The sequence below is a fragment of the Fukomys damarensis genome, unplaced genomic scaffold (assembly GCF_012274545.1).
Source record: "Fukomys damarensis isolate Sample0158 unplaced genomic scaffold, DMR_v1.0_HiC HiC_scaffold_39, whole genome shotgun sequence".
Classification (NCBI taxonomy): domain Eukaryota; kingdom Metazoa; phylum Chordata; class Mammalia; order Rodentia; family Bathyergidae; genus Fukomys; species Fukomys damarensis.
This window is the reverse complement of record NW_022900951.1, coordinates 65,913,076-65,930,775: the sequence shown is the minus strand read 5'-3', so window position 1 is coordinate 65,930,775 and position 17,700 is coordinate 65,913,076. Positions and strand designations below refer to the sequence as shown.

At 32.0% G+C, this 17,700-nt stretch overlaps 1 protein-coding gene across 2 annotated transcripts in view; it reads left to right on the top strand.

The window, feature by feature from the left end:
* Positions 1-17,700, top strand: part of Hdx (highly divergent homeobox) — a 186,061-nt gene that overhangs the window by 35,907 nt on the left and 132,454 nt on the right. For both annotated transcript variants that reach the window (XM_010612863.2, XM_033760535.1), the window contains one exon: positions 13,749-13,802. In XM_010612863.2, coding sequence (XP_010611165.1) covers positions 13,749-13,802 — 54 coding nt within the window. The remainder of the gene's footprint in view (positions 1-13,748; positions 13,803-17,700) is intronic.

The following is a 17,700-nucleotide window of genomic DNA, read 5'->3' as shown; positions in this document are numbered from 1 at the left end:
AAATTTTTTTTTTTTTTTTTTTTTTGTACTGGGGATCAAACTCTGGACCTTGCACTTGGAAGGCAGGAGGTGGCACCACTGAGCTAAATCCCTGAATTGAACAGTGATTTTTCTAAAATTAAATGCTTTATTAAAATGTTAAGTAGAATATTAGTCAAATATATTTTTATGAAGTGTTGAGAAATGACATTTATAGTAATAATTAAAGTAATTTTAGCCCTGTAAACAAAATAGGTGTTACTTAATTACTTTCACATATTCAGTTATTTAGATATGCTTATAACATTAAGATATAAGTCTACCTAAGAAAATCTCTTATGGCCATAGACCTTTCTTCTGAAATTCTGCTTTAGAGAATTTAAATAACCAGCCATGGATGTTTGTCATTTTCCTTCCTACACCTTGTACCCGTTTAATCACAATACTTATGGCTTGTTAGGATTTAAAATGCTTCTAGGATGTTTTCTACCAATTTAAATAACTGTTTTCTCTTAACTGTGTTAGAGCTTTCTGTTTCAAAATGAAAAGTAATAATGTAGTATATTAAGTATCCATCTGGCACCTGGCCCTAACAAGGAGGCATTAGATCGTCATGATTAATAATCATTTCCTCTTGAGAATCAATTAAATTTTTTTGTTCTTTATAAAATATGCTTAAAGTAACTTTGAATCATGCTGTTAATATCCTCCCCAAATTCCTCCTTCCATTCATTACTCTTTTGCTTTATTACCCCCACAGTGCTCTTTAATAGTAATAACAATAACATTTATCATTTGTAGAGAGCTTACCAAGTACCAAACATTATTATCATTTTATATATCCCATTCCATTTAATGGACAGTAGACATTTATATCTTTATTTTAATTATTTCCTCAGGATCGCACAGCTTGTATGACTGAATAAATATTTCCAATCAGTAATCTATCGTTATTTCTATTTTATACAAGATAATTATTTTGATTATTTTTGAATTACTGGAAGGTCTAAGAATTTAAGTAAGGTTTTTCATTAGTTCACTCTTACCTTATAGATAATGTTACGGAAGGAACTGGTAAGTGGCATACACACAGAGACACAGAATGGAAGTAAAATAAAATATTGATCCCACTCAACAAAGGCAGTACCAGAGATCAAGCCCCACTGGGTTACAGCTCCTTCTTTTATAGGGTTTTACAGCCATGACCTCATTCAAGTTGTTTATTTTTCATTATCTCAGTTCTCATTACCTATATACAAATCATGGTCACAAGACAGGCAACTTTAACTCAGATGTAGCAATTCTTTGTAATTAGAGTTTACCTTTAAGATTCTCTAGTAATCTGTTCTAGCACAGCGGAAGACTGTGTCCAAGGTCAGAAAAGCAAAGTTAAACAATTGTTCTTTTCATCTTGACATTTTTACAATCATGTGGCCCACAAAATTTTGGAGCTCGGGGGTCTCAATGTGCCCTGTTATCTCAGGATGAAGCCAGATGTCCCATTCTATGGTTAATGTCTCTGGTGTCTGTTAATTTTGAACTAAGCAAAGCAGATTTCAGTTAGAAGAGCAGAAGTCATCCTACATTTTCCTAACATTTTGTACGTAGGCCTTTGGTTATTTACAAAAGTTTTCTCTACCAATTTCACTTGTGATTTTACATTTTTATATCTTTTTCTGACAGAACTTTTAAGGGAATAAATATCTTATAAAAATATTTTGAGGGTAAAAAAACTTTGCAACTGCTTTTTGAATAATAATCTCCTTTAAGAAAAGGCAACCTGATATAAGTATGTAGAACATACACTTAGAAATTGAACAGACCTGAATTTAATTCATGGCTCCTCCACTTTCTGCATATGTGACCACATGCAAATGACTTAATTTCTTTTTGTTATAATTTCTTCATTTGTATAAAACGATCAGTAGTGCTGTATCATGGAATGACAATCTGTGCAAGATTCCTTGTACCTTCCCTGTCTCATAAACTTTCTTATACAAATGATTCATAAATAGAAAGTAAATGAAACTTTGCAAGTCTAGGTCTCCTTGACATTTCACTTCATATAAAGTATTGCTGAGGGCACAATTATTACAGGATATTTGAAGAAGATCTAGCATGTAGTATTCGATGAGAGCAAATTGGAGGTCAACTATTACTCTCACAATATTGTTTAAAAAGCCATATATTGCTATTTATATTATACCAGACCTTTTCAAGTCAATGTAATCTGAAACAGTACCAGAAATCAAGTGTTTTCAGGGAACTCTTGGATCATCAGTTATTCCACCTTTCAGTTAATTAAATGAGATTTAGGGAAAATTAAGATAGCCATAGAGTCTATGAATGTTAGCCTCCAAGATTAAGCTGTCTTGCTAGACTTTTTGATTAGTTCAGAATAGAACCTATGGTCATCTTGATAATCTTTACAGGTATGAAACTATAAGAAAACAAGCTATTGTCTTGAGTTTCTGCCCCTGGGAATATATAACAGAGATAACTACCTTTGTTCTCTGTTACACCAGTTGCCTTAAAGATAGTGCTGTCTAGGAGAATGAGCTTTACTTGCAGAAATTCTATAGAACAATAAGTTGTTGAAATCAGCTGTTTTGTAGCCTCTTGGCAATATCATATTAGAGGTTTAAGTGAGATTAGGGAAACTAGCAAGAGGTGATTATACCTGGATATCACAGCTCTCTTGCGTGCTAACCTCACACATGGAACCAGATTGTAACCATATTAGTCTCCAAAGTGCTGTTCACTTTTCATGTTGCCTCTGTGTGAGACCAAGTGGTTATCATAAAAGTGCTGTTGTAATTAAAGTTTCTTAGTAATAATCTATGTGAATATATTGAAGCATGTTTGAACACAGGCAATGCAAATAGAGGATTTATTGTCAATATTACTTTGCCTTGATAATTAACTGAATTCTCATCCCTCATGAAATTTATAAGATCTTAGGAGAACACCGACTTTATTCTAAAAAGCACTTTGTAAGTACAATACATACCAACTATTACAGTACAAGTGATTTAGTAGTTTTGTCCAACGATTTTAGAATTTGTGGATTTTGATGATTTTAAAATAAATAATGAAAGTTTAATAATTGTAGAAACTTTAAACATCATGGCATCATGCACCAATACAAATGATATTTTTACCTGAGGAAAATGAGTGCTGGTAAAGTTGAATGACTTAGTCAAATTAATTCTCAGAAAAATATTCAAGTTTTTAAAGAGTAACAGTAATCTGTGTTGTCATGAAATAAGTTTATTGAGATATATCATAAAATTCACAAATTAAAGTCTAAAATTCAGTGGATTTTAATATATTTACAGCATTATTTAAGCAACACCACAATCTTATTTAAGAACATTTCTTCACGTTAAAAGTCAGCCACATAACCATTAGCATACTGCATTTCTCCATCCCAGCACAGGTAATCACTGATTCACTTGCTGTCACTTTATTTTCTTGATATTTATTATAAATATAATTATATAACATGTAACTTTTTGCAATTGGCTTAATTTCTTTTCTTGATATTTATTATAATAAATTTTTATTTTTCTTGATATTTATTATAAATGTAATTATATAACATGTAACTTTTTGCAATTGGTTTAATTTAGTTAGCATGCTTTTGAGGTTCATGCATGTTATATCATATATTGTATGTAATATTCATAACATGTCTTTGGATCTATGAACACAATATATCTTTCTGCTTGTTACATTTTTAATTTCTTTCAACAACATTGTCTCCTTTTCAGTGGATATAAATATATTCCTTATCATGGCTTTTGATATTGCTTTAAATAGAATTGTTTTCTTAATTTCTTTTTTCTTATTTAATAATATCGCTGTTATGATGATGAATGCTCTAGCAGTTTGTTTTTGTTTTTGTTTTTTGAAATAGATGGGAAGAGAACCAAATTTATTTACCACCTTGAATTTTTGACTTACTGCTTTGTGGTTGGGATTTTTTTTGTATTACTGCCTCAACATCTTTAATCATTATCAGTTTTTCCAAATTTTCCATTTATTCATGTTACTGTCATGCTAAGTTGTATGTGTCTAGGAATTTATCATTTATTTTCTAGTTTATTCAATTGGCTTACATATAACTGTTAATAATAGTGTCTTTTTATAACTATGATATCAGTATAATGTCACTTCTTTTATATATAATTTAATTTCATCCTCAGTTTTACCTGGTTTATCCATAGATTGTCAGTTGTGACTCTTCTTTGCTCATCTTCAGTTTTGCATTCCCTATTATTGTAGTGTCTTTTTCATTTGTTTCTTCTCTAATCTTTATTATTTCTTCCTTTTTGCTAACTTGCTTAGTTTGCTCTAGCTCCTTGTGGTTGTTGAAAAAGTTAACTTGTATATTTTCTATCTTTCTGTTTCTTAAAGTAGGTATTTATTGCTTTTAACTTCATTCTTAGAACTGGTTTTAGTTCATTTTCTGTTGCTACAATAAAATACTTGAGATCAAGAAACTTATAAAGAATAGAAATTTATTTGGCTTACAGTTCAGGAAGCTGTGAAGTCCAACAGCATTGCATAAACAACTTCTGGCATCTGGGAGATCATAACATTGCAGAGGTCATCACATAGGCAGAGGACTTCACAAATTGCCAGAGGACATTACATAGTGAGTCAGGACAAGCTTACTTACTTGGGGTTTATTTTCTCCTCTGAGCCCTAAACACCAATATGGAGGCCTCACTCTCAAGATGGCATCTAATTCTAATTATGTCACAAAAGCTTTACCCCAAAACATCATTAACATAAACTTCAAATTAAGTTTTCGGTACATGAACTTTAGGAAAACGTATTCAAACTATAGCAGAACTGATTTTGCTGCAGGTCATAAATTTTGGTGTGATGTATTTCCTTTTTTTTTCTCAAGGTTTTTATTCATTATTTGGATTTCTTCATTGGGACATTGGTTGGTCAAGAGTGGCTCATTTAAAATTCCACATAACTGAATTTTCCAATTTTCTTCCTGTTACTGATTTTTAGTTTTGTATTACAGTATTTGAAATAGATACCTTAGATTATTTTCATCTCATTATCTCAAGATTTATTTTGTTGCATAATGTACGAACTATAATGGAACATTTTCTATGCTGTCTTGAAAAGATAATGCATTCTGTCACTACTGGATAGAATGTTTCTGTATGTATCTGATTGGTTCATTAGGTCTATAGTATTATTCAAGTGCTCTTTCCCTTACTGATTTTCTATCTTATGATCTTCCCAGTTTTGAAAGTGGCTTAGTAAACTCTACTGTTATTTTAACTGCTCCTTATTTCTCACTTCAGCTTTTTAAATATTTACTTTATATACAGTAAAACCTTGGATTGTGAATAACTTGTTCTGCGAGTATTCTGCATGATAAACAAATATTTCTAATAAATTTTAACTTGATAATTGAGAAATTACTTGCAATACGAGTAGTATGTGATTCTAAACATCGTAAGTTCACAGTTGATCCACCCCATCTCTGTCTCACTGAGGGAGTGTGGGTGAACATCTCCCAAAAGCAAGAAGTTATGGAAGAGGTATCATCTGCAGAGGAGGAGAAAAAGGAAAAAAAATCCCTCACTTCACATGAGATTAAGGAGATGTGTAAAATGTGGGAAACAGTGTGAAATTCAAGACTATCTGAATAAAGCTCTAAAGATGCAAGCAATGAATCTATTGAATCACAATGTAGTGTCACATTTGTACAAAATCCTCAGAGTCAAAAGCAAGTGTCATTGGATAGGTTCCTTGCCAAAACTGCACAGAAAGATTCCATTCATTCAGTGGATAGCAGTGATTAGTAATATTGAAATTTGTCATATACAACAATCCTCCTCTTTCTTGTCTTCTTCACACCAGCCATGAAAATTTTCAAAAGTAAGTACAGGTTAATTTATTTATTTTTCTTTTTTATTTATATTTTCTTCATTGTTTTGTGTTATATTATAGTATTGTAATAATTTTAATATGAATTTTTTGGGTTGTAAAACAAATCATCTGTTTCCATTATTTTGGGAAAATTTACTTTAATATGTAAGTGCTTTGGATTACAAGCATGTTTCTGGAATGAATTATTTTGGCAAACCAAGGATTTATTTTATTTAAATGTTAAAATGTTGAGGGCATACACATCTACAATTATTATATCTTCTTGATGAAATATACTTCTTTATATCTTGCTACAGATTTGTACTGAATGTCTAATATGTTTAATATAAGTATAATTATTTCTTTTGGATTTACATTGTGTGGAATATAATTTACCATTCCATCAATTTCAGTTGATGTACTTTCTCAAAGCGAAAGTGAGAATTGTAGGCAATATATTTGTTGGATCTTGTTTTATTTGTTTTGTGTTTTTGGTACTGGGTAATGAATCTAGGGCCTCATACATGCTAGGCAAGCATTCCACCACTGAGCTCGATCCCTGATTCTGTTACTGTTATTATTGCTATTATCATCATTATCATTTCATTTTTAGACGCGGTCTTGCTAAGTTGCCCAGGGTGGCCTAGAACTTGCAATCCCCTTGCTTCAGTCTCTTAATTGCATGTTCACAGTCATGTGCCACTACAATCAGCTTAATTGTTTTTAATTAATTTAGTCACTCTGTCTTTTTGTTTTTTGTACCAGGGATCAAACTCAGGACCTTGTGACTGCGAGGCAGGTGGCAGAGCCATTGAGCTAAATCCCTGGCCCCACTCTGTCTTTCAGTTGGAGAATTTAATTAATTTACACTTTAACTATTAATAGTCAAGGACTTAGTATTATAAATTGAAGTTTTTTTCTGCTTGTTTTGCAGTTCCTTTCTTACTCTCTTGCTATCTTGCCTTGTGATGGGTTGATTATTTTGTAGTAGCATGCTTTGATTTATTTCTTGTTCATCCTCTATCTATTACACATTTTTTTCTTCATGGTTGCCATGAGGCTTGCAAAATGTAAAATAACTGTCTTTAAGACTTTTCTAGTAAGTCAGTCCAATGTATGCACTTCTTCAAGGATTTTTTCTTAAGAATTAGTTTTTCCCTTTAATAGGCAATATTTTTCTGTGATTTTCTCAACTTTAGTTATTTGTGGAAAGACTTCCTGCTGTCATTGTTTTCTTGTTCTATGCAGCTGGAGGCTTTTACTATTAAGCCTGGTATTACATTTTAAGGTCTCTTGGATCTTTTTTATGTTTTTCCTTGGCCCATGTACATTATATTAACCAATTTTCATATATAGAAGTTTACTCCTAAATATCTTAATTTTCCTAAGTTTCATTTCTGCTTCTTCCAGGGTGCTTAGCTGTTCAGTTATATTCCTCCATCAGTAATCTCTTTCTCCAAGTTTCTGTGGGTCAGCAGCTTTCGTAAGGTTTTACAAGCCTTACCAACTGCTTTCCACCATTTCTGTAGCCAGGGATACAAGCAATGCCACTTTTGGTTCTTTGAATTCTACGTTAGGAGATAAAGAGACCAATCTCTCAGGCAACTCCCAGACAGGTTAGAACATTGTAAACTCACATCAAATCCAGTCTGCTTCTTGTTCACAGAAGAGACTGAAGATTAGACCTCTGATTCCCCAAAGCTATGTCATGTCCCACCAGGAAAGCAGTATGAAAAAGGCAAATAAAAAAAAAAAAAAAAAAACTCCTTGAAGTTTCCCACCATTTTGAATGTGGCATTTTCTTGACTGGGCATATACTTTGTTGCTATAGATCTAGACCCATTTTCAAAGCTAGAATGAAGTGATTTTAGTTACTTGCTAGTTTTAAAAAAATGCTTTCATGGGGCAGGGTGAGGGCAGTGCTTTTTGATTTGAAATCACAATGTGATATATCCTCCCATATAGAGTTATTGCAATAAACAGCCAGGATATTTGCTTTCTTTTAAAAGCTTATCTTTTGGTTCAATAAAGAGTTGTATGCAAAGTAAAGGCACGTAGCCATGAGCCAGGGATTTAGCTCATTGGTTCTGCCACCTGCCTCAGAAGCACAAGGTCCCAAGTTCGATCCCCGGTACAAAAAACAAACAAACAAACAAACAAAAAAACGACATGTAGTCATGATTCATAAGAGCATTAGTCCAGCCAAGCAAAGATGGTGGCTAAATAAGATCAATAAATCTTGTGGTGGTGTTTGGAGATTAGTCCTCTAATTGAACATGTACTAAACTACTTCATTTCAGTTGTGAAAAATATATTTAGAAATTAAATGTACCATTTGATTATTTTATTGAATTAATAAAATTTTAATTTTTCTTTACCTGTTTCTTTACATAAGTGAAATGAGTTTTTGAAGTATTCTAAAAGCTATAATTTCAGGAATTTTGAATCTGTAATTTCACACCCCTCAGTGCCTTTGAATAAGATAATATGTTCTTTTTTGCACATTAGTTTATTTTAATTTTACCATTTCATTATTTTTAAATGATCAGGAGTCAAGAGTAAAATCAGGTTTGTTATACCATGTCTGAGTTTTTATATTATGGCTGAGTGCTTTTTATAATTTACTTTAAACATCTCAGAATTCCAGTTCCCTAATCTTAACTTTTGTGGTTTTTAAATTTAAACTATTAATATAAAAAAACAAGCTGAATTCCAAATAGCATTTTTTGTCATTTGTGAGAACTTTTAATTTTTATAAATTTTTTTAAACACCAATTTCCTATCACTTAATTGAAAAAAGATTCATGTACTTAAAATATGTTAGATGTTTGTCCAAAATAGGTAGTATTGAAATTATTTTGTAGAATCTAATTTCCCAAATCTTTTTCAGACTCTTGATGGGGAGAAGAGGGAAAAGACTTTTGTCCATGCCAGGACATCATTTTTTTCTCACTCCAGAGCACCTTGTTCTCAACCAGAAGCAATTTACATTCCACCCTCCAACTTATTTCCCTACATAAGAGAATCTTGTATATTGCTAGACTTGGCCTTTCGTTGAATTTCAATAATTCATAAATCAACAAATACTTATTGAGTGTATCACATGTTCAACAGTGTTTTTGTGCTGTACACTTTGAAAAACACCTGGGAAACTTGCCTATCAGGAACAGTGATTCATATTCATTGTTCATCATGTTCACCTAATACCAAAACAACTGTTAGAAAGCTAAAATATTGGCTTATGAATCTCTTACAGCCAAACGTTGAGGAAAGGTCCAATTAATGCCTAATTTTTTAAATTAATTAGATTCTATTTAATAAGATGCTAAGTAATATATTCTCAAAATTCTAGCTCACATAAAATACAATATATTTTAGATTGTAGCTTTAATAGAATCCAAAATGCATCTGAAAATTTCCAAATAGATTATTCAATATATATGTAGGATTGTCTTTACAACAGACTGATTTTTTAAATCAAACGAATGCTTTATCATATGTTAATAATGTGTTGTTAATATAACAGAGTCCTATGTAGTTTCCAAATTATGTAAAAAGAAATTTGGCAAATTATTCTTTTTCTTGCTCATGTACAATCTGGCAGGTTAGTAAGCATATATAACTTATAATTAATATTCTTATATATGGAGTATACTTAAAGACATTTTGCATGAAACAGATACATGTATTATAAGTAGATTCACAAACCTTAACTATGCATAAAATGTGACTGGTTTACATGTAAGTAGTTGTGTTACCACCACATTTAGTATAACCACTGTTAGCTATAAGACACAGCATTTTAAGTTGTGATTCTCTGTTAGGTTCAGCAGGGCAGCCACTTTGAGAGGCAGCTTTGTGATGGGCATAAAAAAGGGTATTCTCGTTATCTCTGAAATATTTAGTTCTCTTCTATCTCGTGTATAAGGCCTTTCTTTGGAAATATGTTTCATGCTTATTTTCCAAACTCCTGCCTCCAATATCCTAATTTCAAGCCTGGATAACTATTATAAAAGTTGCCATCCTTCTACTATTCACTATGCACCCATAGGTGAAATAAGCTTCTTAATGTATAAAAATACAATTCTGACCACATACTACATATGCTGGAGAACTTTAAAATGCTCCCCATTGTCTACAGAATTAGATACAAATGTAGCTGACATTCATATCATGTTTCAAGTCCAGTTGAGATGCCTATCGATCTTCAAATGGTGCAATTTTGCCATATTTTGAACTCCTATGACTTATTTTATTGTATCTTTATTCTGACACTTTTCATAGTTTTCTTTGTACTTATATCATGCAATATACCTGTCTATCTCTTGGCCTCACTTATAGTTCTTGCCCCACAGGAAATGATGTTTTACTTATCTTTTATAATCTATACCACAAAAATGTTATTCTAACATAATTTGAATTAGTTACTTTGAAAGTTGCATTTACTTAAGTGCAAGGTCCTGAGTTTGATCCCTGGTACCAAAAACAAGTTTTATATTAAGCAATAGCATTCAATTTATAAGAAAGATTTTGACATTCTCCTCTAATAGCCTTAAGACACTGAAATTCTTTTAAATGATCTCAATGGTGAAAAGTCATCACCACTGGAGGGAAAATTAATGAGATAGAATCTCTATGTGAGATATGAACTGACAGTTCCCAAAATGCTTTTAACAGTGGCACTATCATTTTTATGTTTACTATATCCTTAATTTTTCTTCTTTGAAACATACAACACTCATTTAGATATACAAATTCTAGCATATTTGTTAAATCAGATTTGTCTCCTCTTAGATTTATTTTGTCATTTTTTTCAAATCAGGCCATTGAATGAATAGAATTGCAATATCATTTAAATGAGACATTTGTTGCCTTCCTCATTTTTTTCTCTCATTGAGTTTATTGGTACATTTTAAGTATACAGTACAGTTACATTCATAGTTACATTCATCATTGGAATCTTGTACCTTTACATGATAGGTCTTGGTTCTCATTTTTTCCCCTTGTCCGTGCCCTTCCCTTCCTAATTTAGATATGGTATTTTATAACTTCTAGTGACTGAGAAACTTGTCATCAATACTGCACCAAAAAAAAAAAAAACAAACAAAAAAAAAACAAACAAACAACACTCCCCAAATTTGAGGAAAGATTTAACTGTGTTGTGATTCAAAACAGTTTGCAAATTCAGCTTTTTCTGCCTAGTTCTTCCTGAGTTTTACCAGAAGTGTAAGGAACTGAGGAAAAGATTTGAAGTAAATGGTAGTAACGAGTCGAATGTAGAGTGTGAGTATCATGTAACTTTTTAATAGTTACTGATTTGAGGTTCTGTTTTATTTGCGTTTCATTTGGTTTAATGTGTATTCTCTAGAGGTTCGCTGTGCCCAGCTTTGAAATATCTTCATTAATAGTTGGGAATGTGTGCTGAGATAATGCAAAACAATTGTATGTCTTTATTTTTCCTAGAGTATATTATGTAATTATTTTAGCAGGTTTCCCTTTCTTCTTGAAGCTAATAATGAGCCAACCTTGAAAACTCTAGTATGTATTGGTGAGAAGAAAAGAAAGTACACAGTTTGCAGAATTTTTTAAAACAAAATCCTTTTATGATAACTTTAAAAATCATTTACTTTTATTTGTTATGACATCCTCACATTTAGTTAAGTGACATTTTACTGTATTGGGATTCTACCTTGAGTAAAATTTTTTGGCTTATCCTTAAATGTATTATTTGGTTTTATGTCATTTTTAGCATATTCTTTGCATAATGGTATATTTAGATCTCAAAGTAAAACTAATAGGTCTATAGGCAAGAGACAGTTATAATTTGCCTGAAGTTTAAATAATTGAGGATATTACTTTACTCTCTGTATTGACTATATGATAATCACTTATTGTCTGTGGATATTCCTGTACTATATAAGCTATCACTGAATGATTACCAATAACCAAATGTATTTGGTAAATATTAAATAATTACCACTACCACTAGCTACCAAACCTGATTTGACTTGTCATCCTCTAAGGAGAAATGCGTTTGGGGTAGAAAAGTAGGCAATTGAAGAGTACGAAATAGTACAGAATCCTTCTGTGACCTATGACAAAGCATCATTAAGCCTACGCTATGTTGAGCTACAGTTTATAAGATCACCTTGGTCTGTGTAAATCTCCACAGAATTCTGCTATGATAGCATCTGTTTCCTTGCATAGTACTTTTGATGTAATAAGTTATTGTTAGCTATTTTTTCTTAGCAGATTTTGCTTTTCTTCTTTATTTTATATTAATACATATTTGCAGTACATAATGATTACATTTCTTATTGGGAGCTGGTAGGCATACATAATGCATTTTAATTCTATTTTAATTCCTTTCCCTTCCTAGCGTTACTCCCTTCTCCATCTCTTGGTACCCTTCCCATAGATTTTACTGTAAAAGGACAATCATACTGATAAAAAAGATTTTGTAGAGCATTGTTTCAATTCTAGATGAGTTCACAATTAGACTAGTGAGTATTGAAATATATACACCCTCATTTGTAAAAGTAAAAAATTTCCAATATTTCTGGGAATTTATTAGAAAGTATTGCTCAAATGTGAAATACTCATGGAATATGAAAGAAATATCTGCTCAAGGTGCAACACTGAAAAACTTCTCTACCAAAACTAAATAAGCCCTAGAATGTAACTCACAAAGAATAAATTTTAGTGGACATAAATTCTTATATACAGAGGTTTGATATAAACATGATAATGCATAAACATTTTATTTTATTCCTATTGCAATCATATATTATTTATACAAAAATCATGTTATTAATCTATTAAAATGTGCATTGTACCATTTAGTAAGAAAGAGTATAGGGCATGTGAATAGACTTGTAATGATCCCACAGTTTGGAGAAACAATATTTCAGTCACTTACACTGTAAGCTTAAGGTTTGTAATAAGAAACCACATGTTCTATTAGTTACATTAGTCATTACTGATTTTCCAAAACACCAGTAATATATTTAAATAATTTATAGCATAGACCTTTCATAATGAAGTAATATCTTGCTTTGTGTGATGTCATATTTAAAATGTGTTTATTCTTCCTATTTCACATTGTCAATTCTATCATTAGGATCTTATGTACTGTTATAGTTTATTCACACTAGAGAAACTATTCGGTATTTACACACGTGTGACTTATTTATTTCACTTAATAGGAAGAAAAGGGCTAAGGGTGAAGGGGAAGTGGGAAAGGTAGGGGGAATGTAATAAGGGAAAAGAAAAAAATATGAGAAAATGAAAAAATGGAAATGAAGTGTTTGTAAATGGGGAGGAGAGGAGGGGTGAAGGGAGGGCAGGGACAAGGGGAAAAAATGAGAACCAAGACCCGTCATGTAAAGGTACAAGATCCCAACAATGAATGTAACTGTACTGTATCCCTAAAATGTACTGGTAAACTCAACAAGGAAAAATAAATAAATAAAATAATGACAGCAAAAATTTAAAAAAATGTGTTTATTCAGTAATTCTTGTAACAGTTTTACTTATTTCATGGAACATTGCATTTTTTTGAACATTGTATTTTTTAAGTTAATTGTATTTTCCATGATTTTTGACAATAGATCCTCAGCAATTCTAGAGCCCCACAATACCCCAGAAACTTCCTTGAATTTCCAGAGGAATATTATACCACTTCTAAATTTTTTCACAAAAGAAAGCTCTTTAAACATGTTGACTTCAATAAAGAAACATTACCTGGGGAATATACTTTGAAGTAAGAAGTGTCTTAACATCATAAATGTATTCTTTGGTGTTAGTCAACATTCCAAATAGTGTAAATGCTTATCTTACTGAGATTCCATTTGTTGTTTTCACAGATTTCAGGAAACCTTACTGTGCCTTGGATTACAGGGTGTTCTAGAAAAAGAGCAGTAAGTAATCTTTCATTTAAAGCAACAAATGGGTTTCCTTTTGTGTTTTTTGTAGAAGTGCTATTGAGAAAAATGTCATGATTTATAGAAGGCTAACAAACATAACCTTGGTAAGACTCAACTGTCTCTAAGGACATACTTTGAGATCACAGTATCTATGTATACTACAAAGGTAACCCTATATTTGTATGTAGTAATCAGCACACTTAATAATCTGTGTGGTTTTTTTCAGCTTTTAAAAAATTTTAAGATAATGAAATATATGTATCTACATTTAATTAGCTTGGTTAATTTGATCACACAGTTGAATGGGTGATGTAAAACAATATATAAATCAATATTAATTAAATTAACATTTTAGTGAAATTCAATATTTAGAGCTGATAAATAACTGATGTTTAGCATGTTATATTTTCTCTGACTCAGCTGCAACTGTTGTGATTTTTGTAATGTCAATGCCACAGAACATTAGTGAAATTGCAATTTCTGAAATAACTAATCTAGATGGTCTTCATAGGATTTATACATCTGAATTTAACAAGTGTCCCAGTGTATGTTGATGTAATTTATACATAGATAGGAAGGTTTTATAACATTTCAACATTTTTAGAGACACACAAACACTTTTAGAAAGAAAATAGTTACCATATGATGGACAGGGTTAGGGGCAAATAAAATTAGAGCTAGAATTTCACGTAAAATTGCATAGAAATATAAATCCTGGAAATAATACAAGAGGCCTCAACAGAGAACTCTGAAAGGTAGAAAGATGATGATTGTTTAGGGACTCTAGGACTCAGAGGAGCCATAAACTATTTTATTCCCAATGGAGCACTAGAAGGCCATCCAACCTAGGCAAATAATGATTCCCAAACTGCAAAGAGAAAAAGGGTTTTGGTAGGCTCCTTTCTTCCCCAGATGGAGCAAGAGTTCCACAAATACCCGGAAGTAAGTCTGGTAACATTGGCAAGGGAGAGCACCTGAAAGCCCCTTGTTGACATTAAACAGCTAGGCAAAGAACATACTGGTCTGGGGATTCTTTTTGCTCTATAAACTAGACAATTATTTCCTCCACTCAGAGAACAAAGTGTCTGGTTAACAACAACAAAAGGAATCAAGCCACCATAAACATGAAGCCCAGGAAGTTCTCTATTCATCGCTGACTAATGAATTCATTTTTCTACCTAGAGACCATGGTCTCATAGGTGGCATCAACAGGAGGAATCTGCTTACAAGTGCTTGGGCTGGTTAAGGTCCTTCTGCCCCCTTAGGTGGCACTAGCAGTGATCATTGGAAGCCTTGGTGATATTGAATGGATAGAGCATATTAATGTAGCACCACAGACATCCTGAAAACTGAGTTATCATAGCAAAAATAAAACAAGTGCTCAGGACATGTGGACTCAATGTAATAGGGTGACTAACTTACATAAAACATTAAATATGATGGTTTAGAAAGTCAAATGTCAAAGAACTCTTAAAAATAATTGAAAATGACTCATTTTAAAAAAACAGCAAGATCAAACTATGAATGCTAAAAGACAACAGACACAAACACTGAGATGAGTCAGATAATGGAATTACTTGGCAAACATTATAGAACACCATTTACAAAAATGCTTTAGCAAGCAATTAAAAAATAAATAAGCAATTAAAACAAATAAAAAATTTTGGGGCGTGGTGACACATGCCTATAATCCCAGCACATGGGACACTGAGGCAGGAGGATTGCTGTGAGGTCAAGACTGGCCTGGGCTACATAGTGAGTTCCAGGTCAGTCTCAACTACATAGTGAGACCCTGTCTCAACAAAACAAAACAAAACAAAACAAAAAACAAATAAAAAATCTTAGGAAAGCAGTAGTAATTACAAAAAAAAGAGAAGAATTGCAAAACTGAATAATACAACTAGAATTAAAACCTTGTGAGATGGCTCATAATAGGAGCTGGAGGAAGACAGAATAATTAAGCATGAGAACAGATTAAAATGCTTTAAACAAATAAAGCAACAAAGTACATCACTTCTTTTTTGAGTCAAGAATAATGAAGTCAATTTATTATATGTTAACTGTACATCAGTAAAATTTCAAAGATGAATAATTTATTGGAAAACGTGAGTATTTGAATATAGTTTTTTACCTGCAAAATTTTGTGAAATTTAAATGTAGGTATAGTGTAGGTGAAGAAAATTGACATTTCCTGCCCTTCAAAAATACATTTTCAGTAAACATAATATACACATGAGATTTCAAATATAGTGTGGCCGGTATGTTAGGAACATCTAGTTAATATCATAAAAATTTAAGTGCATAATACAATATTAATAAGTATAGATGAAGTGCTGTACAGGTCGTTTTTAGAACATATTCAATTTTTCAACTATTTTTCTATTTTTATTTTAAGTGAAATACCCCCAAGAACATTGACATAATCTCTTCACATAGTTATCATTGCATCTCTCTTTTGTTTTCATTTTTTCGATGTTTGGCATCAAACTTCGAGCTGTGCAAATAAGGGCTCTAAAAATGAACTCCCTCAGCTGTCATGTGGTAGAGCATCTGCAATCTATTAGTAAATTTCCAACGTATAATACAATTTATTGTAATTGTACATCCAAGAACATTGACATAATCTCTTCACATAGTTATCATTGCATCTCTCTTTTGTTTTCATTTTTTCGATGTTTGGCATCAAACTTCGAGCTGTGCAAATAAGGGCTCTAAAAATGAACTCCCTCAGCTGTCATGTGGTAGAGCATCTGCAATCTATTAGTAAATTTCCAACGTATAATACAATTTATTGTAATTGTACATATTTATGTTGTACAATGTTATATTTTATACATGTGCACAGTGTGTAATGGTTTGATAGTGTAACTGTCAAGCCAACTAAAATATATTATTTCTCATTTAATTTGCAATTCTTTTTTTTCTCTCTTTGAGTTTATTGATACAATTTAGGTATACAGTACAGTTACATTCATCATTGGGATCTTGTACCTTTACATGACAGGTGTTGGTTCTTCTTTTTCCCCTTATCCCTGCCGTCCCTTCACCCACTCCTCATTTTCTTATTTAAAAATACTTTATTTCCATTTTTTCATTTTCTCATTTTTTTCTTTTCCCTTATTTCCTTTCCCCTACCCTTCCCACTTCCCCTACATCTTTAGCCCTTTTCCTCCTATTTCACATTGTCAATTTTACCATTAGGATCTTATGTACCATTACAGTTTTTCACACCAAAGAAATTATTTGGTATTTATACATATGTGACTTATTTATTTCACTTAGGAGTATATCCTCAATATGTATGCATTTTCCTACAAATGACTCTAATTTCTCATTCTTTATGGCTGAGTAGTATTCGATTTTATAGAAAAACCTCATCTTCTTTATCCAGTTTCCAAATGATGGGCAAATGGGCTGTTTCCAAGTTTTAACTATTACAAACTGTGCCACTATAAACATAGGTGCACATATATCACTGTGATATGATTCTTTTAATTCTTTTGGAAAGATATCCAGCAGAGGGATGGCTGGGTCAAATGGAACCTCCTGTCCCAGCTCTTTGAGTTATCTCCTTATTGATTTCCATAGTGGTTGCACCATTCTGCACTCCCACCAACATTGGAGAAGGGTTCCTTTCTCCCCACAATCCTGCCAGCATTGGTTATTGTGTGATTTCTTGATAGCAGCCATTCTTTGTGGGGTGAGGTGGAATCTCAGTGTTGTTTTCATCTGCATCTCTCTAATGACCAGTGATGTGGAACATTTTTTCATATATTTACTTGCTGCTTTTACTTCTTTGTCTGAGAAATGTCTGTTCATTTCAGATGCCCATTTTTGAATAGGGTCTTTATATTTGGGGGGCTGATTTTTTTGAGTTCTTTGTATATTCTAG